Source organism: Sinocyclocheilus grahami, unplaced genomic scaffold (assembly GCF_001515645.1).
Source record: "Sinocyclocheilus grahami isolate Dianchi unplaced genomic scaffold, SAMN03320097.WGS_v1.1 scaffold163.1, whole genome shotgun sequence".
NCBI lineage: Eukaryota > Metazoa > Chordata > Actinopteri > Cypriniformes > Cyprinidae > Sinocyclocheilus > Sinocyclocheilus grahami.
The window spans coordinates 1362936-1380369 of NW_015505342.1; the positions used below are offsets into that span (position 1 = coordinate 1362936).

Sequence of the window (17434 nt, forward strand, 5' to 3'; positions counted from 1 at the left end):
CCTGATATTCAATAAGCCAAGCTTTATCATTTGTTTATCCGTATTACATCTGTTTTTTATTTGTTGAACATAAATTAAATTGTTACGTTTTTTTGTATTTTCTAGTTCGGGGAACAGACAGAGTCTCTATAGTGTGAAATCTAGGTGAAAGAGTTTCAATGGGCTGAGAATTAACTGATTTCTGTGACATGAAGCTGCTGGCAGACGGTCGGTTTAGCCAGTCTGTCTGCTTCCTGACCTGGGCCCCAGTTAGTCAAGTACAAACTCTTAAGACTATGTGCCATATTTCTAGACAGAAGAGCTGCACCACCCCAGGAGGGATGAAGACCATCTCTTTTCAACAGGTCAGGTCTGCCCCAAAAACGTCCAATTGTCTATATAAGTAAATATATCTAGATAATCCAGTTATTATTTATTCAGGTTGCATTTGAAAGAGTGCCGCCAAAAGTCACATAAATATTCCATTAGAATAATCAAATTAATTCCAATAATAAAACAAAAGGTTCTTCCAATGAAATGTTATACAAAGAAATCTACAGAAAAACACAATGTATAATGAAAGTCTTGTTTTTAATGTGTAGGTCAAATTCATTACACACATGAATGAACTCTTTCAATTTCATCTGGGTTTTCAAACCATTTAATGGATGCTCTCAGCTTCAAAGAAGCTAACCTGAGTCTTAAATGCATTTTGAGCCTAAAAACTCCAAAATTTGGTCTGGTCTAGAAGCTGATCATAAGAGGTATTGTTTTGCTCAAAGCTTTAGGCCACAAAACATATTGAGCAACATGCGAATTACATAATTTTTTACATATCTCAAAGGGGGAAAATATTACTGAATCAATAATAGTGCAGATAGCACAGAATCATGCAAACCATTTACAGTTTATGGGCTCAATCACAAGACAAAATATCTGCACAAATACTATAAATACAACTGAATACTGTATATTTAACACTGATGCAATATGTATAAAAGTTTCTGATTTAAAGGTTGCATAAATAGATTTGACAATCAAGAAAGAAATTCGAGTCAGTTTTTCCAAGTATATGCGGTATATAGCACTTATAGAAGTTGTTCAGGTTCCTTTCACACATAAACATCTGAAATGGGTGAGAAGACGCATAAAACACTATAGGACAAAATACATACAACAGAAAACATTTTAATTGTGTTCATTATTGGTTACCCTGAACCAGGATCTGCAGTGGAGATGTGGTGCATTCAAGTAATTTGGAATTACCTTAATTATAAGTTCACATGTATTAAAAATCACTCACATCTTTGTTAAACTGGTAATTTCTCAAGTTGCTCTGAATATTACCAATAAATATGGTTAATATTCAGACATCAATGCAGCATCAATCAGTCCTCAACCTTCTGCGCAACTCTACAAAACGTCCAATGATGTTCTACTGTATTCTCATTGGCACGTTCACTCATGTGATGCACCCGCGTGTTGCGAATCGTGAAGCCTTGCTTGGAGATGTACTCTACCAGATGCACCCGAAGGGAAACCTCTTGGTGGTAGTCACATGGTCCAAAGGTAAAGGACATTTGAAAGTCTCTGGTGTCCATCATGTGTTTATTCCATCTGGTGAAGTTGTTGGAGATACCTTCGAGTAGTGCATGAACTTTGGTGGTGACGGTGAGTTGGGTGATAATGACCGCCACCGGGTTTGAGTACTTGGACAGTTTACGAGTACTTGAAAGTTCTACCACTTGCTCAAAAGTGTCCAGTGGATAAAGGGGTTTGGTGTCTCCTAAACACTGGATCAGGGGCTCTATCTGATAGAAGTCTGCTTCCTTCCGAAGGAGCTCTGTTTCTTTGAAGTCACATGGTAGCGTCAGTTTCGAGGTTCGTAAAAAATTTAAGATGTGACGGAATAGAGGACCATCTCGATCTATAAAATAGTTGCCTTGGGCATCTCGTGTGGTGGGAAAGTCACCACGAAACATGGCGCCCAACATAGAGTCTGGATAACGCTGGAGGGTGGAGAGTGACGTGGTGTACAAATGGCCGCCAACGTTTAGGGTAACCATATCCATCATCTACAACAAAGAAGAACATAAACATAACATTTTGTTCCTGCTGAGAATGTCAAGAAGGTACTTGTACTAATACAACAAACACTCAACCATTTCCTGCTAAGAAGACCATTTTAGACCAAGATGAATTGCCATGCAGGTCCATTGATATGGTGCTGTTCTAGTTGGTGAGCCATCAAACCCATGCTGCTCTCCAGCAGAACTTCAACCGGCTTGGTTTTTCTAGCAAAGCTGGTTGACAACAGAAACCTTGACAACACCTTAAGGAATACTGGTTTCTATGGAAATTATAGTATGGTAAACTGAGCATCACACCAGTAGTATGGTAAACACCACATGAGATGTTTTTGAATTCAACCACAAAAGCTTACTCTCAGACAAAATGGACCACTTAAAGGTGCAGTATGTAATATTGACAGCAAGCAGTTGAAATAGTTACTGCAGTCCAAATTCAAAATATTGTCTAGAGTTGTTTCTCCCACCCCCTCCTCCTCAGACTCGACACTCACATGGGGTTGTCAAATTGAGGACACGGAACAGGAATGAGCCCAACTGACAATGGAAGGCGACAAGCCTCACACAATAAGCTGATGAGATGATTTATCTGCGTTTTAACATGCCTCTGGTCATAGGGATTTTTCGATGGATGCCGAGGCTTTTTAGGTCAGGTAGAATCTGTGACCCAGTTGGTTTGCTGGCTTCCATGGCTGCAGTACACTGTGTTTTCCGCCAATTGGCAACCTGGGGTACTGAGATACTATTAGGTAAATTGACAGTGGACAGAATCACACTAAGTCTACGTTTACACTAGTGCATTTTCATTTTAAAACACATAACCTTTGCTACGGTTACGCCTGTCGTTTATACAACCCCAGCGTTTTCGACCCTCGAAAATGGAGACTTTAGAAAATGCTGCAAACCCCATTTTAGTTTGAGAACTCCGGGGTTTCGTTTCAGTGTAAACGGACCAAAACAGAGCCTTTTGAGAAATGATGGCATGGCTGCCCACATTCACTCTGCATATCCTTGTCGACCGTGTAAACAATAACATCATGCTCATTGTTGTACCTGCATGAATGGTCATGTGACATCAGGGCTGGGACAATAAATCGATGCATCGCGATTTGTGGATCGATTCTGAGATTTTCGGAATGCATCGGGATTCTCTCTCGAATCGATTTTGAGCTTAGTTCTTAACAGCAGATGGCTCTCTAGGCTAGTTTTTAACCGCACACTCAAATGCTCAGGAAGAAGAGTGCTTGTGTGTTCGGCTGAGTAATGTAAATGGTTAAATGTACTTGCACATCGGCTTTTAAGCTTTTATGATGCAAGATTAATGTAAACATTGCCCACTGTGAACATCCTTGTAATTCGCTTCAACCTTTTCGAACTTTATGAATGATTATTTTAGGTTCAAATGGTGCGTGTGCAAGGAACTGGAAGCAAGCAGAATACGGCTATTTCTAAAGCACGCAGTGCCATCTGCTGTTAAAAACTAAGCTCAGAATCGATTCACGAGAGAATCGCAATCTCAGAATCGATGCAGAATAATTTCTTGATTTGTGATACATCGATTTATTGTCCCAGCCCTATGTGACATGTGTTTTCGGTTGGGTAGTGTGGACGGAAAATGTTTCTGTAACGCAGTGAAAACACATGTGTAGATGAGGATCATTTTCATTTTAAAACGCACTAGTGTAAACAGACATTCCGACACAAAACGCACATTTTAAAGTAGAATAACTGGCTATAGCATTGTTTTTCGGAGAAACAAGTATGTGAACTTAGCAGGTTTCCTATTTATCTGCAAATGTATTATGGTCTTTTTATGCTTTAGTACATTCAAAAAATTACATACAGCACCTTTAAAGGGGGTCGCACACCGGATGAGAAGCACAGCTCCGCGCCACGTATAGAACAATAGGTATCACACCAGACGCGTCCAAAACAGTTAATCTAATCACTAAACAGGCAAAAGTTCACTTCAAGAGTGAACAAAATTGCGTCAATGAGTTTGAAGTATGGTGTTTGCCAAAACAGAGCAAACAGAAACAAAAAGTGCATTCTATGTTATAACAGCTCTCTGGCCACGTTCACACAGCAGCAGAATACGGTTGTCAGTCCTATATTTGAGTCCTTAATATGGTTATGTTCACACACAGTATGGTTATTTACGGGCGTGACAACCGCATTCTGTAACTGAACTCACACCTGTACATTTTCAGGACTCACAACCGCATTCTCGGAAAACCCACACTGTGTGAACGGAACAGGACTGGACAACTAGTTGTCTGTCACGTCATACAGTGCAAGAGAGAGCCGCTCTGCTGCACAAACCCGTGTTTACCATGAGTTGCGTGTTTTCATGTGTGGTTTCAGTAACTTACAGTGACGGAGAAATGAGCTGTGTGTCATCTGAAAGTTTTAGATCCGTCTCCACCGGAGCCACTCCTGTCAGTTTTGTGTTCTGTGTGCGACTCATATGCTCCGCTTTCCACCCAAAATATAAAATCTGCTGTTGGTTAATGAAGGTTTGACAGATGAACTTGCGGATCAACTGGACTCTTGTCGTGTCAGAAAGTGATAAGAATTTCAGTTTTATGGACGTCGCCATCTTTTATTTGACTTTGGTCACTGTTGCTATTGTTACTGGTAAGGAATACGGGCTTGACTCCCCTTGCACGTTCATACAGACAGTATTCAAGACGCTACTGTAAATTGCTGTGGGAACGGGACATTTCGAGACTCACACCTCTAAATGCGGTTGTCAATCCCAAAAACTGACAGTGTGAAGGTAGCCTCAAAGTTTACAGACTTTATTCAAGCTTCAGAAAGACAAACGTTTTGCTGAAAAATGCACAATTCACAATCTTACAGCCTAAGAAGAAGACATTATGTACATTAACAATCATTCTGGACAAATATAATGTGATTTTATGGAAAATTATGTAAGTGGCGTTCTGTGGCGCAGCAGGATTTTGAACAATATCCTGAGTCGTAGCTGGCCACCGCAGACGGACGCCGAATGGCTCCGCCAATGTGCGTACACTCATAAAAAACAATGTGTTTGAATTGTAAATTCAAAGCAACGGGGCCCTGCACTTCTCGTCCGATGTGTGACCCCCTTAAGACAAAATGGCTGACCTTTCAAGTCGGTTTCATTTCCTCTTTGAGATATTGGAGGTCCTGTTTTTTAAAATAGTAAGCAACTGTTTAGTAACACCTTAGCAACTACCTAGAACACCCTAGCAACCTAGCAACTTTAACAATGTCTTGAAAACTACCAACAACCTAGAAACCACATAAAACACTCTAGCTCCTGCATAGAAAGCATCCTGATAATTTAAAAAAGAATAAACAAACAAACAAATAAATACAATTGTTTGTTCTAAATATTTTATTTGTTTGTTTTTGTAAGCAAATATTTGATTGTTTTGGTTAATGTGAACATTAACCAACATTAGATATCCACGAACAAGCAAATGTGTTGTTAAATCAAAATAAAATACATCACATTAAAGGGTTAGTTCACCCAAAAATGAAAATTAGCTTGTGTTTTACTTACCCTCAAAGCATCCTGGGTGTATATGACTTTCTTCTTTCAGACGAATCCAGTTGGAGTTATATTAAAAATTGTCCTGGCTATTCCAAGCTCTATCATTGCAGTCAGCGGGTGTTGCAGTTGAACAGTCCACTAAAGCTCGCGCATTCATAATAAAACGTGCCGCAGACAGCTCCGGGGGATGAATAAAGACCCCCTGTAGCGAATCCATGAATTTTGAAGAAACTCATGGATTCGCTACAAGAAAAATATCCATATTTCAAATGTAATAAACACTTTTCTCTCAGATCAAAAGGGTCGGCTGACAAAAATATTTTGGAATTCTTGCACTAGAATATCATAGAGACATGTTAGTTGACCACTGATCTATATAATGTTCTCTATTATAGATAATAATAGTGGAGTTGACTCTTTTTACATATCCTAGCAACCGCCTAGCAACACCTTAGCAACCACCTAAAACACTTTTTTTTTTCTTTAAAAAAAAAATCTTGCTTTCTGCACATTATTTCTGTTTTTGTACAGTAAACAATGCGGACACTGTTTTGGGTTAAGTGCCGCTGCTTTATTCTATCCGTTTATATTTACCATGTGTGTCCAGTCTCCATTCTCCATGTGGCCAATTGTTCCTCTTCAGTGATGCAATGAATGACGCTCTCTGCAGCCTTTATGAGGTATAAACACTTCACCTGCAGTAAACTAAAGAAATATACAAAACACTTATTCAAGTGTAGTAGTGATGAATCACCATGGAAACATTTATCGTGAAACGAATGACGCATCTGAAGGGTTTCCCAGCAATTTGTGCAACGTCTCAAAAACAAACAAGAAGAAATGTAAAGGTAACTAGCAACGAAAAGCAGCAATCTATCGATATTGAAGAAATTATTGATGATAATTAAAGATGGTGTAGCACGCGCAAAACAAATGCGTGATCAACAGTCTATCGCATAATATGAATACAAACCGATTACTTATATTACCTCGTTGCAAATACGTTTTCTTAAGAATCTTAGTCTCTCCTCCTCGTCCTTCAGTTGTTTCCTCTTGTCCAAAGCATCAGCAAAACGGAGGACAGGGGTTTAAACAAGGATAGTTTGCTTTCCTCGGGGGGCTTTCATGATTTTTCCAAAATTGAAGAGCAACTTGAAAGCCTTATATTCTAAAGAGAATCGGTTGCTTGAGTAAAGGCTGTAAAATAGCTGTGATGTGCATTCACAGAGCAGGACAGATGAGGGACATCAGTTGTGGGATGAGCGGAAATGACACACCCACGAAACAAGCCCCGCCCATTATGCAAATCACCGCCCTGTCTGCCTTTGTCACGTGTTTATCCAAAACACTTAAATCAGCAGAACTTATACTATGATCCTGACAAGTGTAATGTACTATATGAGTAATTCTTTTGTCAGATTTCAAACAGAAAACAAACATTTTCTCTTTTTGTTAAAAATGTCTCTTTTTTTTACATCTTTAAAATTTATTTATTTATTTATTTATTTATTTAAAATTTATTTATTATTATTACTTTATTTCTGCTTTTTAAATGCCGTTTTAGAATACCTTTATTGTAATATTTTATATTCTGAAAAATCTATTGTGGTTACACTTTTAAGCTCTAAATTATATTTGAGTAAAATAAACATAAAACATTAAATTTCTGTGAAAATAGTCATCAACTTTTAAACAAATAACAACTATACCTCAACTGTGTCATAATTTCCACCATAAACACTGATTTCATATAAAACTGAAATCTAGGGGTGCTCCGATTGATCGGGCACCGATCATTATCGGCCGATAATCGCTTTGGGATGTTTGATCGGCGGTCTCTACAAAGGCCGATCTCAAAAAAACGATCTCAAGCTGATGCACCGTCTCAGTCTCTGTCTGGCGCGGGTTAAATAACTATAATGCTGAAGGTGAGGTACAATTCATATTTCTTCATTAAATAACTTATAAAGTAATTTGAAAACTTTCTGTAAGACATAATTTCACAAACAGCGTGAGTGAATCACCGCGCGCGCTCTCTCTTTCTCTCTCAAAATGCGTAAATGGCTTCAAATCACATCACATCTGCACTAAGCGAGCTGCACGCAGCACAGTTGACAAAGGAATTGTCACTTATACAATCGAGGCAGTGTAGCGTCGTCACTAAAGTTTATAAATTGCTTTTCTTTTTAATTCTTGCCAGTGTTTAAACGGGTCATATGATGCGATTTCAAGTTTTCCTTTCTCTTTGGAGTGTTACAAGCTGATTGTGCATAGATAAGATCCCTGAAGTTGCAAAGACTAAAGTCTCAAAACCAAAGAGATATTCTTTATCAAAGTTAAGACTCTGCCACGCCCCCCTAAAACGGCTCGTTCTAACACGCCCCCACATATCTACATCACTATGTGGAAATATTAGCATAATGCCGCCCAAATGTTCACGCAGCTTCATCACTGTGTCTGTCACTCGCGACTCTGTTCCCCTTTCGGGCTCTGTCTTTACATTTATTTTGAAAGATGAAGCTGTGATTATGGTAAGGGGCGTTACATTTCCGATGAGTGCTTGCGGTGTTCGGCCAATCACAATGCACTGGGTCAGCTGGCCAATCAGAGCAGACTGAGCTTGTCGGAAGGAGGGACTTTGTAGAAAACGAAGCTTTTGAGAGAGGCGGGGCATAGAGGACCTACAATAATGTACAGTATTTGAAAAATAATGTGTTTTTTGAACATTAAAGCATGTCAACATATTCTGTTACACCAAATACACAAAATAATGATCTTTAAAAAAAGCATCATATGGCCCCTTTAAACCATTCTCCTGGAGACCGTGCGCTCATGCACACTCGCAGCGCACACACATAACGCCAGGTTCACATTACTCCGTTTGCAGTGCGTATATTTTTCCGCGCTCATGTTAACGGATAAAGCGTTCACTGCACACGGTTGCGGTCCGGCAGTGTGTTCCAGGAGCGAGATCGTTTCCACTGCACGCGCTGAATTAAAGTGACAGCGCATTGTTTGCAGTAAATATGAACATGGATTGACATGAAAATGTAGTAATTACACCATAAATGCATATAATTAAAGTCCACTGTGTTTCACAGTCAACACAAGCTATGGCTTTTTGGCTAGGTTTAAAGGAAAAGAGCACTTTTAGATAAAGGCAATAATAGATGGCACTCGTGGAGTAGGAAAACAAAGTTCTTTATGAACCGCAGGATTGCTTGTAATAAAGAATTAAATGCAAAAGAAAAGGCAGTAGAGCTGACTGTTTCTGTCAATGGTAAGTTTTATTTTTGAGTGTTTGTGACAATGTAAGAAAAGTAGTTTAAATGTTTTGCCACTTGCTTGAGCAACTTAAAATTTAGCCTAAATCTAGAAGTAAATGCAAAAGCTTAAAAAGCATTGAATAATGTGTTTCTTATATTTATTGCGCTTAAACACGTCTATGAAAGATTGTATTACTGTACTGTTTAAAAAAAGAATCACAATGCTGAAAAAGCATGTTCAGTAACAATGTTTGGATTTGAAATCAAAATAATGGATAAATGTTGTGTTTGTGGTAAACAGCCGCGGATCAGTTGCAGACACCTGTGTGAAAGCTGCCTCTGCACCACTTACGTACTGCACATGGCCTACATACACACTGCAAACGGAGTATGTGTGAACCCGGCGTAGACCGCCTCACATACAGCTCACGAAATCAGGCTTGTGCTGTGTGTAAGCTATTGTGCAACAAATGCACGATCGTCAAAACAAAAATGCAGTGTATAATCAAACATTTAGGAGAGAAATATATATTTTTGAAAAATGTCTAAAGAATGCCCCCCTCCACCCCTCAAATAAAAAAATCCCCTCTCACAAGAGTCACCTTTCAAAAATGAAATTCAGGCTCTGAATAAATGTCTAAAAAGCTTGATTGGATCATCACTATAAATAATTCTACATGATAAAAAGAAGGCTTTAAAAATATCGGTATCGGTGATCGTATCGGCAGATACTGCTTTCTGTGATCCTTCTGAAATCCTTCTAATCACATGGACTGGCACTGCTCTCATAAGTCTAGATATATTTACCCAAAACAAATATCTGAAATGTTCAAGGTCAGGCAATACAGTAGAATATGTCATCGGACTGAATGCTTTTTTATTATTACTCTTATTTATTTGCATTTATTATTTCCAAGTAGCCAACATATAGCTTTACAAAACTTGAAATGAATTTTGGTGTTACATCCACCTGACCATAATCTTACAAAGCTCTCCTAAATGGCTACGCCTAAAACTTTATTACTTAAATACTGCAAAAATGCTTAATATAAATAATGAGATTAAAGAAATCACAACCATTCTTACAACCCATTATGATAAAAGTTAATTACTTTAGATTAGAGTAGAATTTACAGCATAATACACATGGTTGGTTGCTTATAGCCATAATAAATGTCACTGTCATGACAAAACCTCATTTTGGAGTCAAAATGAGAAAATTATTTTAATATAGTGCCAATGAAGGAAGGGTCATGTAACAGAAAGGCCTGTACAAGATGAAAGAGCACGTCCTATTCCCCAAACATTGATGCAGAAACGGGAGAGAACGTGTAGTATTTCATATTTAATGTGTCCTGATAGGGAAATCTATTATGTTAAACATTCAAAGTCTTTTTGACGGAGAAGATGATGTCCTTGATTTGCGGTATGCTGTTGTCCTCCAAAATCTTGGCGTACGGCATTGGAATATCTACACCCGTGACTCGGACTGCAGGGGCGTCGAGGTAATTGAAAGCAGGACCTTGAATTAAAAAACAAGAAATAATAAATATGCTTACTGAGGAGGAAGCAACGATGGGCATGTTTGGAATGACACATTCCCTAATATTATTCTAAGAACATAATATGTAGTATAAAATTAATCATCCAACATGAGGTCATGAGACTAAAATATAGCATGAATAATCGGTTATCGGTATCGGCCAAAATTTTCATATCGGTGCATCCCTATATAGCATACTGCAGTTTAAAATAAAGCAATATGCCCCAAGAAGCCGTGGTTTACAGTGAATTTATAACAGCTAAGGGGCGTTGTTAGAACTCTAAAACTCCCTTAGCTGTTATAAATTCACTGTAAACCACAGCTTCACGGGTTTATTCCATATACGTAGTAAGGTTTCACAAAATACAACAGAGCAAATAATGTGTAATGATATTAATAAACAGTATTCTTCCACCAAACAATGTAGTTCCTCAGAATCAGTTGTGGTTGCAACAAAGTGGCTGCCAAGCAACAGACTAATGTAAACAAAGGTGTATGTTTGTAGAGTCATTTACAACAGCTTCGAACGTGGCTCAGCCAATCAGAATCAAGGTCCGGAACTATCCGTTTGTTGCATACTACAAAATGAAGTATAACAGTATATACTACACACTGTGCAGAATACAGCAAATAGTGCGCTAGTATTCCATTCTGAACACAGCAAATTACTTCAAATGAGCATTTTTGCAATATTCATTCATTAAAAGTTATGTCATGAACAAATACTAAAAACAGATTAAAACATCTTTACCCTCCATGATCCGGCCAAGAATCTCGGCCCCAACTCCAAACTGAGGCCAGCCGCCCTCAACAGTGATGAGATGATTTGTTTTCATTATACTCGTTTCAATGGCTTCCGCATCCAGAGGCCGGATTGTGCGCATGTTGATCACCTACAGACGAAAATACAGAGTATTCAATTTTCAGCTCAACTGAAAATGCCACTTAAAGCAATTACACCATGATAAAAGCTGTCATACCTCACACTCGATCCCCTCCTTGGCCAAGACAGCAGCAGCATCGAGACACAGACTGACCATTCGGGAATGAGACACCAGCGTGACGTGATTTCCTACATCAGACCAACAATATTAATATGCAGAGATCAATTCAGTCTCAAACAATGGCTGGCAATTAATTGTCACTCAATTAATACAATTATCAAAATAGCAGTAATAGATTTTGTTTTACAGGCTAGAAAAAGATGAATAATACATATTAAAAATAATATTGTTTTTATTCCAGTTTTTACTCCGCTTCGTGTGGTGCCTAACAACGCCCCTTAGCTGTTATAAATTCACAGTAAACCACAGCTTCACGGGGCTTATTGCTTTTATAAAATAAAAGTAAAGTGTAATGATATGAATAAAAACAGTATTCTTCCACCCAACAATGTAGTTCCTCAGAAACAGTTGTGGTTCCAACAAAGTGGCTGCCGAGCAACACACAAATGTAAACAAAGGTGTATGTTTGTAGAGTAATTTACAACAGCGTCGAACTCAACCAATCAGAATCAAGGACCGGAACTATCGTTGTTAGGCACGACGCGAAGCGGAGATTATATAGGTAAAAATAAAGTATAAAGGTATAGATAAAAAAAATAATATAGGTTTGATATATTCTCTGATTTCTTCACAAAATTTAACATTCTTAACAAAATCAAAGCAACAATGGGAAAGTGAACTTGATTTGATTTTTTCTGAGGAAACATGGCAAGATATTATAAATAAGATTCATTCAACTTCTATTTGTCTACAAAATACAATTATTCAGTTTAAAGTGGTTCACCGCCTAGGCTGGACAAAAGCAATATTAGCAACATTTTCACCAAATATAAACTATTTGTGTGATAGGTGTAGAGTTGAGATAGCTAATCATACACACACGTTTTGGTCATGTTCTAAGCTTGTTCATTTCTGGCAATTCATATTTATATGTATTTTATATGTATTTATCTATTAACCCTTCTCCTATTCTTGCAATATTTGGTTTATCTACAGAACTCTGTTTAGATAATAATGCAAAGAATATGATTTACTTTTCAACTTTAATAGCTAGACGTCTTATATTGTGTAAGTGGAAGGACAAATCTCCACCTACTTTTAGTCATTGGATTATGTACCACCTTGCATTAGAGAAGATTCGGTACTCCACTAAAGGCTGCAGTCAAACTTTTTTCTCCATTTGGCAGCCAGTGCTGACATACATAGAGCAAATGGATCCAAATATAATATTTGCTGTTTAATTTTGATGTTGTCATTTTTCCCACCTTTATATTCCTTCTTTTTAAATTGTTAATCTATTGTGGTTCAATGTATGTACATATATGTACAGTATAAGAATAAACGTGTATATATATATATATTTATCTATGTATACATGCATATATATGTATATAAATAATAATAATATGGTGTAGAACAGATTAAGAGTCTCTATAATATAATGTTTAATAATGGTGCAGTGGGGGTGGGGAGCTCTGTTGGAGCAAGAAAATTTATTTTGTCATCCTTTTTCTTGTTGAAAGTGTTGTTATATTACGTAAAATATTAATAAATAGACTTTGAACAAAAAAAATTAAAGAAAACATAAAATGATATTAAAAAACCTTTGATTTTTAAAATGCATAAATCAATAAACAATTTAACCAAATATACGTGTACATATTTTAACATTTTAAATAAAATATGTCTGTTTCAGTCTATTTTAGTTGTAACAGGATATATAGAGTGCTGGGAAGTAACGGATTACGGTAATCTGGATTACGCAATCAGACTCCAAAGATGAAATACTTGTAATTAGATTATATTACGTTATGTTGTAAAATACTCCTAATTAGACTAGTTGTTTTTCATTGATTACATGATTACTTAATATTCACAAAATGGCAGTAAATTTGTAATAATTCATTGATTCCTCCTAATTCTTTCCTTTTTTTTTTCTTTTTAGTTTGCTTTTTATTCCGTCCTTCCTACGAAAGTTTTCCAAATAATATACATCACGCTTTTAAATAAGAGCTTAAAATTATTTTAAATAATTTATTTTTTGGAAATATTTTATTATTATTTTAAAATATTATAAATCATCTATTTCTTTTAATTTAACAGATTACATTACATTACAAACTGCAGTTCTTCAAAAATAAAACCCAGTTTGAGAAACCCTGGTGTAATCAAAAAGTATTTAAGTAAATTATATAGTATTATGTGTGATTTAATATTACTACTACTATAATTATATAAAAAAAATGAATAATTATAATATTCACTTATAATATTACCTACCCTGTCTTTCAATCTTAGCTTTTCCGATTGGGATGATGAAGTCTTTTGACTGAGCCTCTTCAGACATCTCAAACGGCACACCGTACATCAGCTCATTCTCCAAAAACACCACTGAAAGAGACACGACACAACAGTTAGAGCCGCCTTCACTTCCTGTGAACATTAGCCTCACGCGGTGAGGAACTCACCAGGGTTATCGTCACGGATGGCTGATTTCAGAAGGCCCTTGGCATCCTCGGCGCTCCAGGGACTGACCACCTTCAGTCCGGGACAGTGACTGTACCAGGCAGCGAAGCACTGGGAATGCTGAGCCGCCACTCCGGCCGAAGCACCGTTGGGCCCGCGGAACACAATCGGGATGGGCTGCAGGCCAGCAGACATGTAGTAGGTCTTGGCGGCGGAGTTGATGACCTGATCGATGGCTTGCATGGAGAAGTTGAAGGTCATGAACTCGCAAATGGGTCTCAAACCCGCCTGAAAGAGGATGTGATGGGTTAGTTTGGGAACATAACAGAGTTTCAAATTCTTTTATCAATGTTGCTACAGGAAAAACTCACCATGGCAGCACCAACAGCAATGCCAGCAAAGCCCATCTGTATGGACAAATCAGGAAATTATATTAAATATAACAATTAAGAACATACGTAGATGATTTTTGGACAAGTTTATCATCATTCTCACCTCTGTAATTGGTGTGTCAATGATGCGTTTGTCTCCATACTTCTTCCAAAGGCCTCTGCTAATCTGCAACCCAACACAAGCAACTTTAAAAGATGCTTTGGCATTATTGATAACCGAAATATAATAAAAGTCTTTGCATCTGACCTTGTACGCGCCATCATACTGTGCGACTTCCTCTCCGAGAAGGAAAACCCGTTCATCCCTCTCCAGCTCCTCATCCATGGCCTGGTTGAGGGCATCTCGGACTGTTACCTGCATCAATAAAATGCAATAATTATACATATATCACATGGTAAAACATTGTACTCTAATATAAAACATGTTACTGAATAATTATTGTACACATATACTATGAGATTTACATGGTACTTCAATATACTGTAAAGAAAAGCATGGTAATACCCAGAGTTGGGTATAACGAGTAACTGTAATCTTATTACTTTTTTCTGGTAACGCAGTGATGCAACGCATTACATTTTAAATTTGTGTAATTTGATTACAGTTGCTAAAGTCAATATAATTACATTACTTACGTTACAAATATAGTTAAGAAAAATAATATTTATATGCCTTTTAAAATCACGTTTTGGGGTCGACGGAGGCACCGGGGCGATCACTTGCATTTTTTCCTGAAAACAGCAAAAATAACTTAAAATGCTCCGCCATTTTTGATAGTACATATAAGTGTAATACATCATTTGAATCTGTGAAGTGTCTACTTTTATTTGTGTACACTCACAATATCAACAAAAGATTGTGCCTTTGTAAAATAAAGAAAACAAACAGGGTGCGCTTTCTGCCGTCTCAGTCTCCGCAAACTTCTTTCTGAAAAGCGTCACTAAAAAGAACCAAAACTCAGCGAATACTTCACACACACAGACATGAGAAATATATCTATAGAAAGCTTGAAGTGTCTGCTTTTAAATGAAGTAAGTCTTATCTCTGATGAAATAATCCGTATAAAACCAACACGAGGTCCAGTCTTTCCTGTCTGAGCTCATTCTCTGTAATGTGATCACGCCCCCGCGTAGCACGCGCTATTCATACGGTAATCCTCCACGTGAGACGCGCGAGCCTGTAAACGCCCACATCACATCCATAAACAAAGCAGCAAGATTCCTTTTTAGCATTCAAATATGCACTGTGTGTTCATCAATACCGTTTTCAATTTATGAAGTTTTTTTCTGTCTTTAATGCTCACACAGTTAAGCCAGCATACACATATACCCTACACTCAGCAAGCAATGTTGTATATAAAACACTGTATAGGCACATTCAAAAGGTACATTTTTCATTGTTAGGCAGGTTTATACTAAGAATGTTAAGTTTTAGAAATGGATTAAATCTTTAAGTCAAGTTGCTGTTTTCATACCTTTGTAATATTTTTCAGTCAATATTAAATTACTGAAAGAACTACAAATTTCACTTTGAAGTGTATATTTTTTTTTTTTAGGTTTGATATGTTTTCAAAGTAACTTTAAAGTAATTAGTTATCTGATTACAATTCAAATTACAATTTTCAAGTAGTAATAAGTAATTTGTAATCAATTACTTCTTTTGAGTAACTCACCCAACACTGGTAATACCATAGTATTTTACAAAAAACCAACACGGAAACAACATCGTATTAAAAAAAAAAAGCATTGTAGATTTTAATAAATTATGGTAAATGCACAAATTATGGTATCATTAAATACAACACGTTAAATTAAAAAAAAAAAAAAAAAAAAAAAAAAAAAAAAAATAATAAATGAGCGTGTGAATACTTTCCGTACACACTGTATGTATATATATATATATATATATATATATACACACACACACAGGTATTCATATGATACAAAAAAAAATGACATTATCATGGAATATAACCAAAGAAAGTAAATGCTCATAATACTACAGTATTACCACAGTACACATGACATTACCGCGCTGTTTTTGTTAGCACTCTTGACATGTACAGTGCACTCTGTAGGACTCAATGGTGACCACTAATCGACTGACCAAACATACCAATAATCGCCAGACTTCACAGCGGATTTCTGATGGTGTGGTGTTTATCTGCTGAAGGTGCGAGCGGCAGCATCACTGACCTGCACCGCAGCCGGCGGCGTCCTGTGAAACTCCCGCCGCAAAACCGCTGAAACGGCATTCTGAGAGACAAACACACAGCCATATCAGTCTCGACGCTTTCATCTCATTATTATGACCGTAATATGTAGCTAATGTGTCATATTTCCACACAAATACCTTCCCCGAGCGCAAGAAGCACCTCAGAGACGCCATGTTTCACTGTCCTCTGTCTGGAGGCGGGGCTGCCATGCCAGCGGTTTCGACCAATCAGAGGGCGCGTTGTGAAATCAAAACAGGAAACACAGTGACAGCGGCCAATCAGTGCAGCCGAATCATGATAGAACGGAAGTTGCCTTAAGACTGTCATTGGGCGTCCAAGGGCAAGAGAAAAATCTTTTTATAGAAACCCCAAAAAATCAATGATTTCTAAAATAAATTGCTTCAATATATATATATATATATATATATATATATATATATAAAAGATAAATATAACGCAAATGTTAAAACGTGGTCATATTAAAAATGGACTAAAATCGACTAAACTAGTTTTAATTGTTGCCAGATGTCTAAACTATGCCATAATACAGGGTCAGCAATGTCAAAACCATTTTATTAAAAACCATCAGTTTTTAATATTTAGTATCAGTTAAAATAATATTAATAATGCATATAAAAGCAGTAGCATATATAACTTTTAGTAATATTAACTATAATTTATATTAACTACATTTACAATGTAATTATAATCCACATGAGATCTCTCACTGTTTCTCACCATCTAATATGGATTCTGAATTTGATTTGATACGGGCATAAAGACCATAGCTCATAGATCCATGCCAAATTTCGTTTCTATCAAGAAACTTCTTGTCTTTTATAACCTGATTCATAATATTAAATCAAGTCAGATTAGAGGGGACTGGGAGGGAGACTATTCAGAAGATGTTACTGTAGTTCTAAAATAAATATGAATATGC

The 17434-nt window shown here is 37.0% G+C and overlaps 2 protein-coding genes and 1 long non-coding RNA gene across 3 annotated transcripts in view; 1 reads left to right on the forward strand and 2 right to left on the reverse strand.

Moving 5' to 3' along the window:
* Window positions 1–626: 626 nt before the first annotated feature.
* LOC107593104 (BTB/POZ domain-containing protein KCTD6-like) lies at window positions 627–6836 on the reverse strand. The gene is made up of 3 exons (XM_016282691.1): window positions 6597–6836; window positions 6202–6312; window positions 627–2054 (listed from the first exon to the last, which is right to left on the reverse strand). The coding sequence occupies exons 2-3, from the start codon at window positions 6226–6228 to the stop codon at window positions 1368–1370; spliced, it is 714 nt and encodes a 237-aa protein (XP_016138177.1). The 5' UTR covers window positions 6229–6312; window positions 6597–6836; the 3' UTR covers window positions 627–1367.
* Window positions 6837–9965: 3129 nt separating this feature from the next.
* pdhb (pyruvate dehydrogenase E1 subunit beta) lies at window positions 9966–16704 on the reverse strand. The gene is made up of 10 exons (XM_016282657.1): window positions 16632–16704; window positions 16475–16534; window positions 14526–14633; window positions 14382–14444; window positions 14258–14293; window positions 13889–14174; window positions 13701–13811; window positions 11397–11488; window positions 11168–11309; window positions 9966–10395 (listed from the first exon to the last, which is right to left on the reverse strand). The coding sequence occupies exons 1-10, from the start codon at window positions 16665–16667 to the stop codon at window positions 10250–10252; spliced, it is 1080 nt and encodes a 359-aa protein (XP_016138143.1). The 5' UTR covers window positions 16668–16704; the 3' UTR covers window positions 9966–10249.
* LOC107593073 (uncharacterized) overlaps window positions 10901–17434 on the forward strand; it is a 14719-nt gene continuing 8185 nt past the window's right edge. The window contains exons 1-2 of the long non-coding RNA XR_001610054.1: window positions 10901–10986; window positions 11995–12001. This is a non-coding gene — a long non-coding RNA (uncharacterized lncRNA). The remainder of the gene's footprint in view (window positions 10987–11994; window positions 12002–17434) is intronic.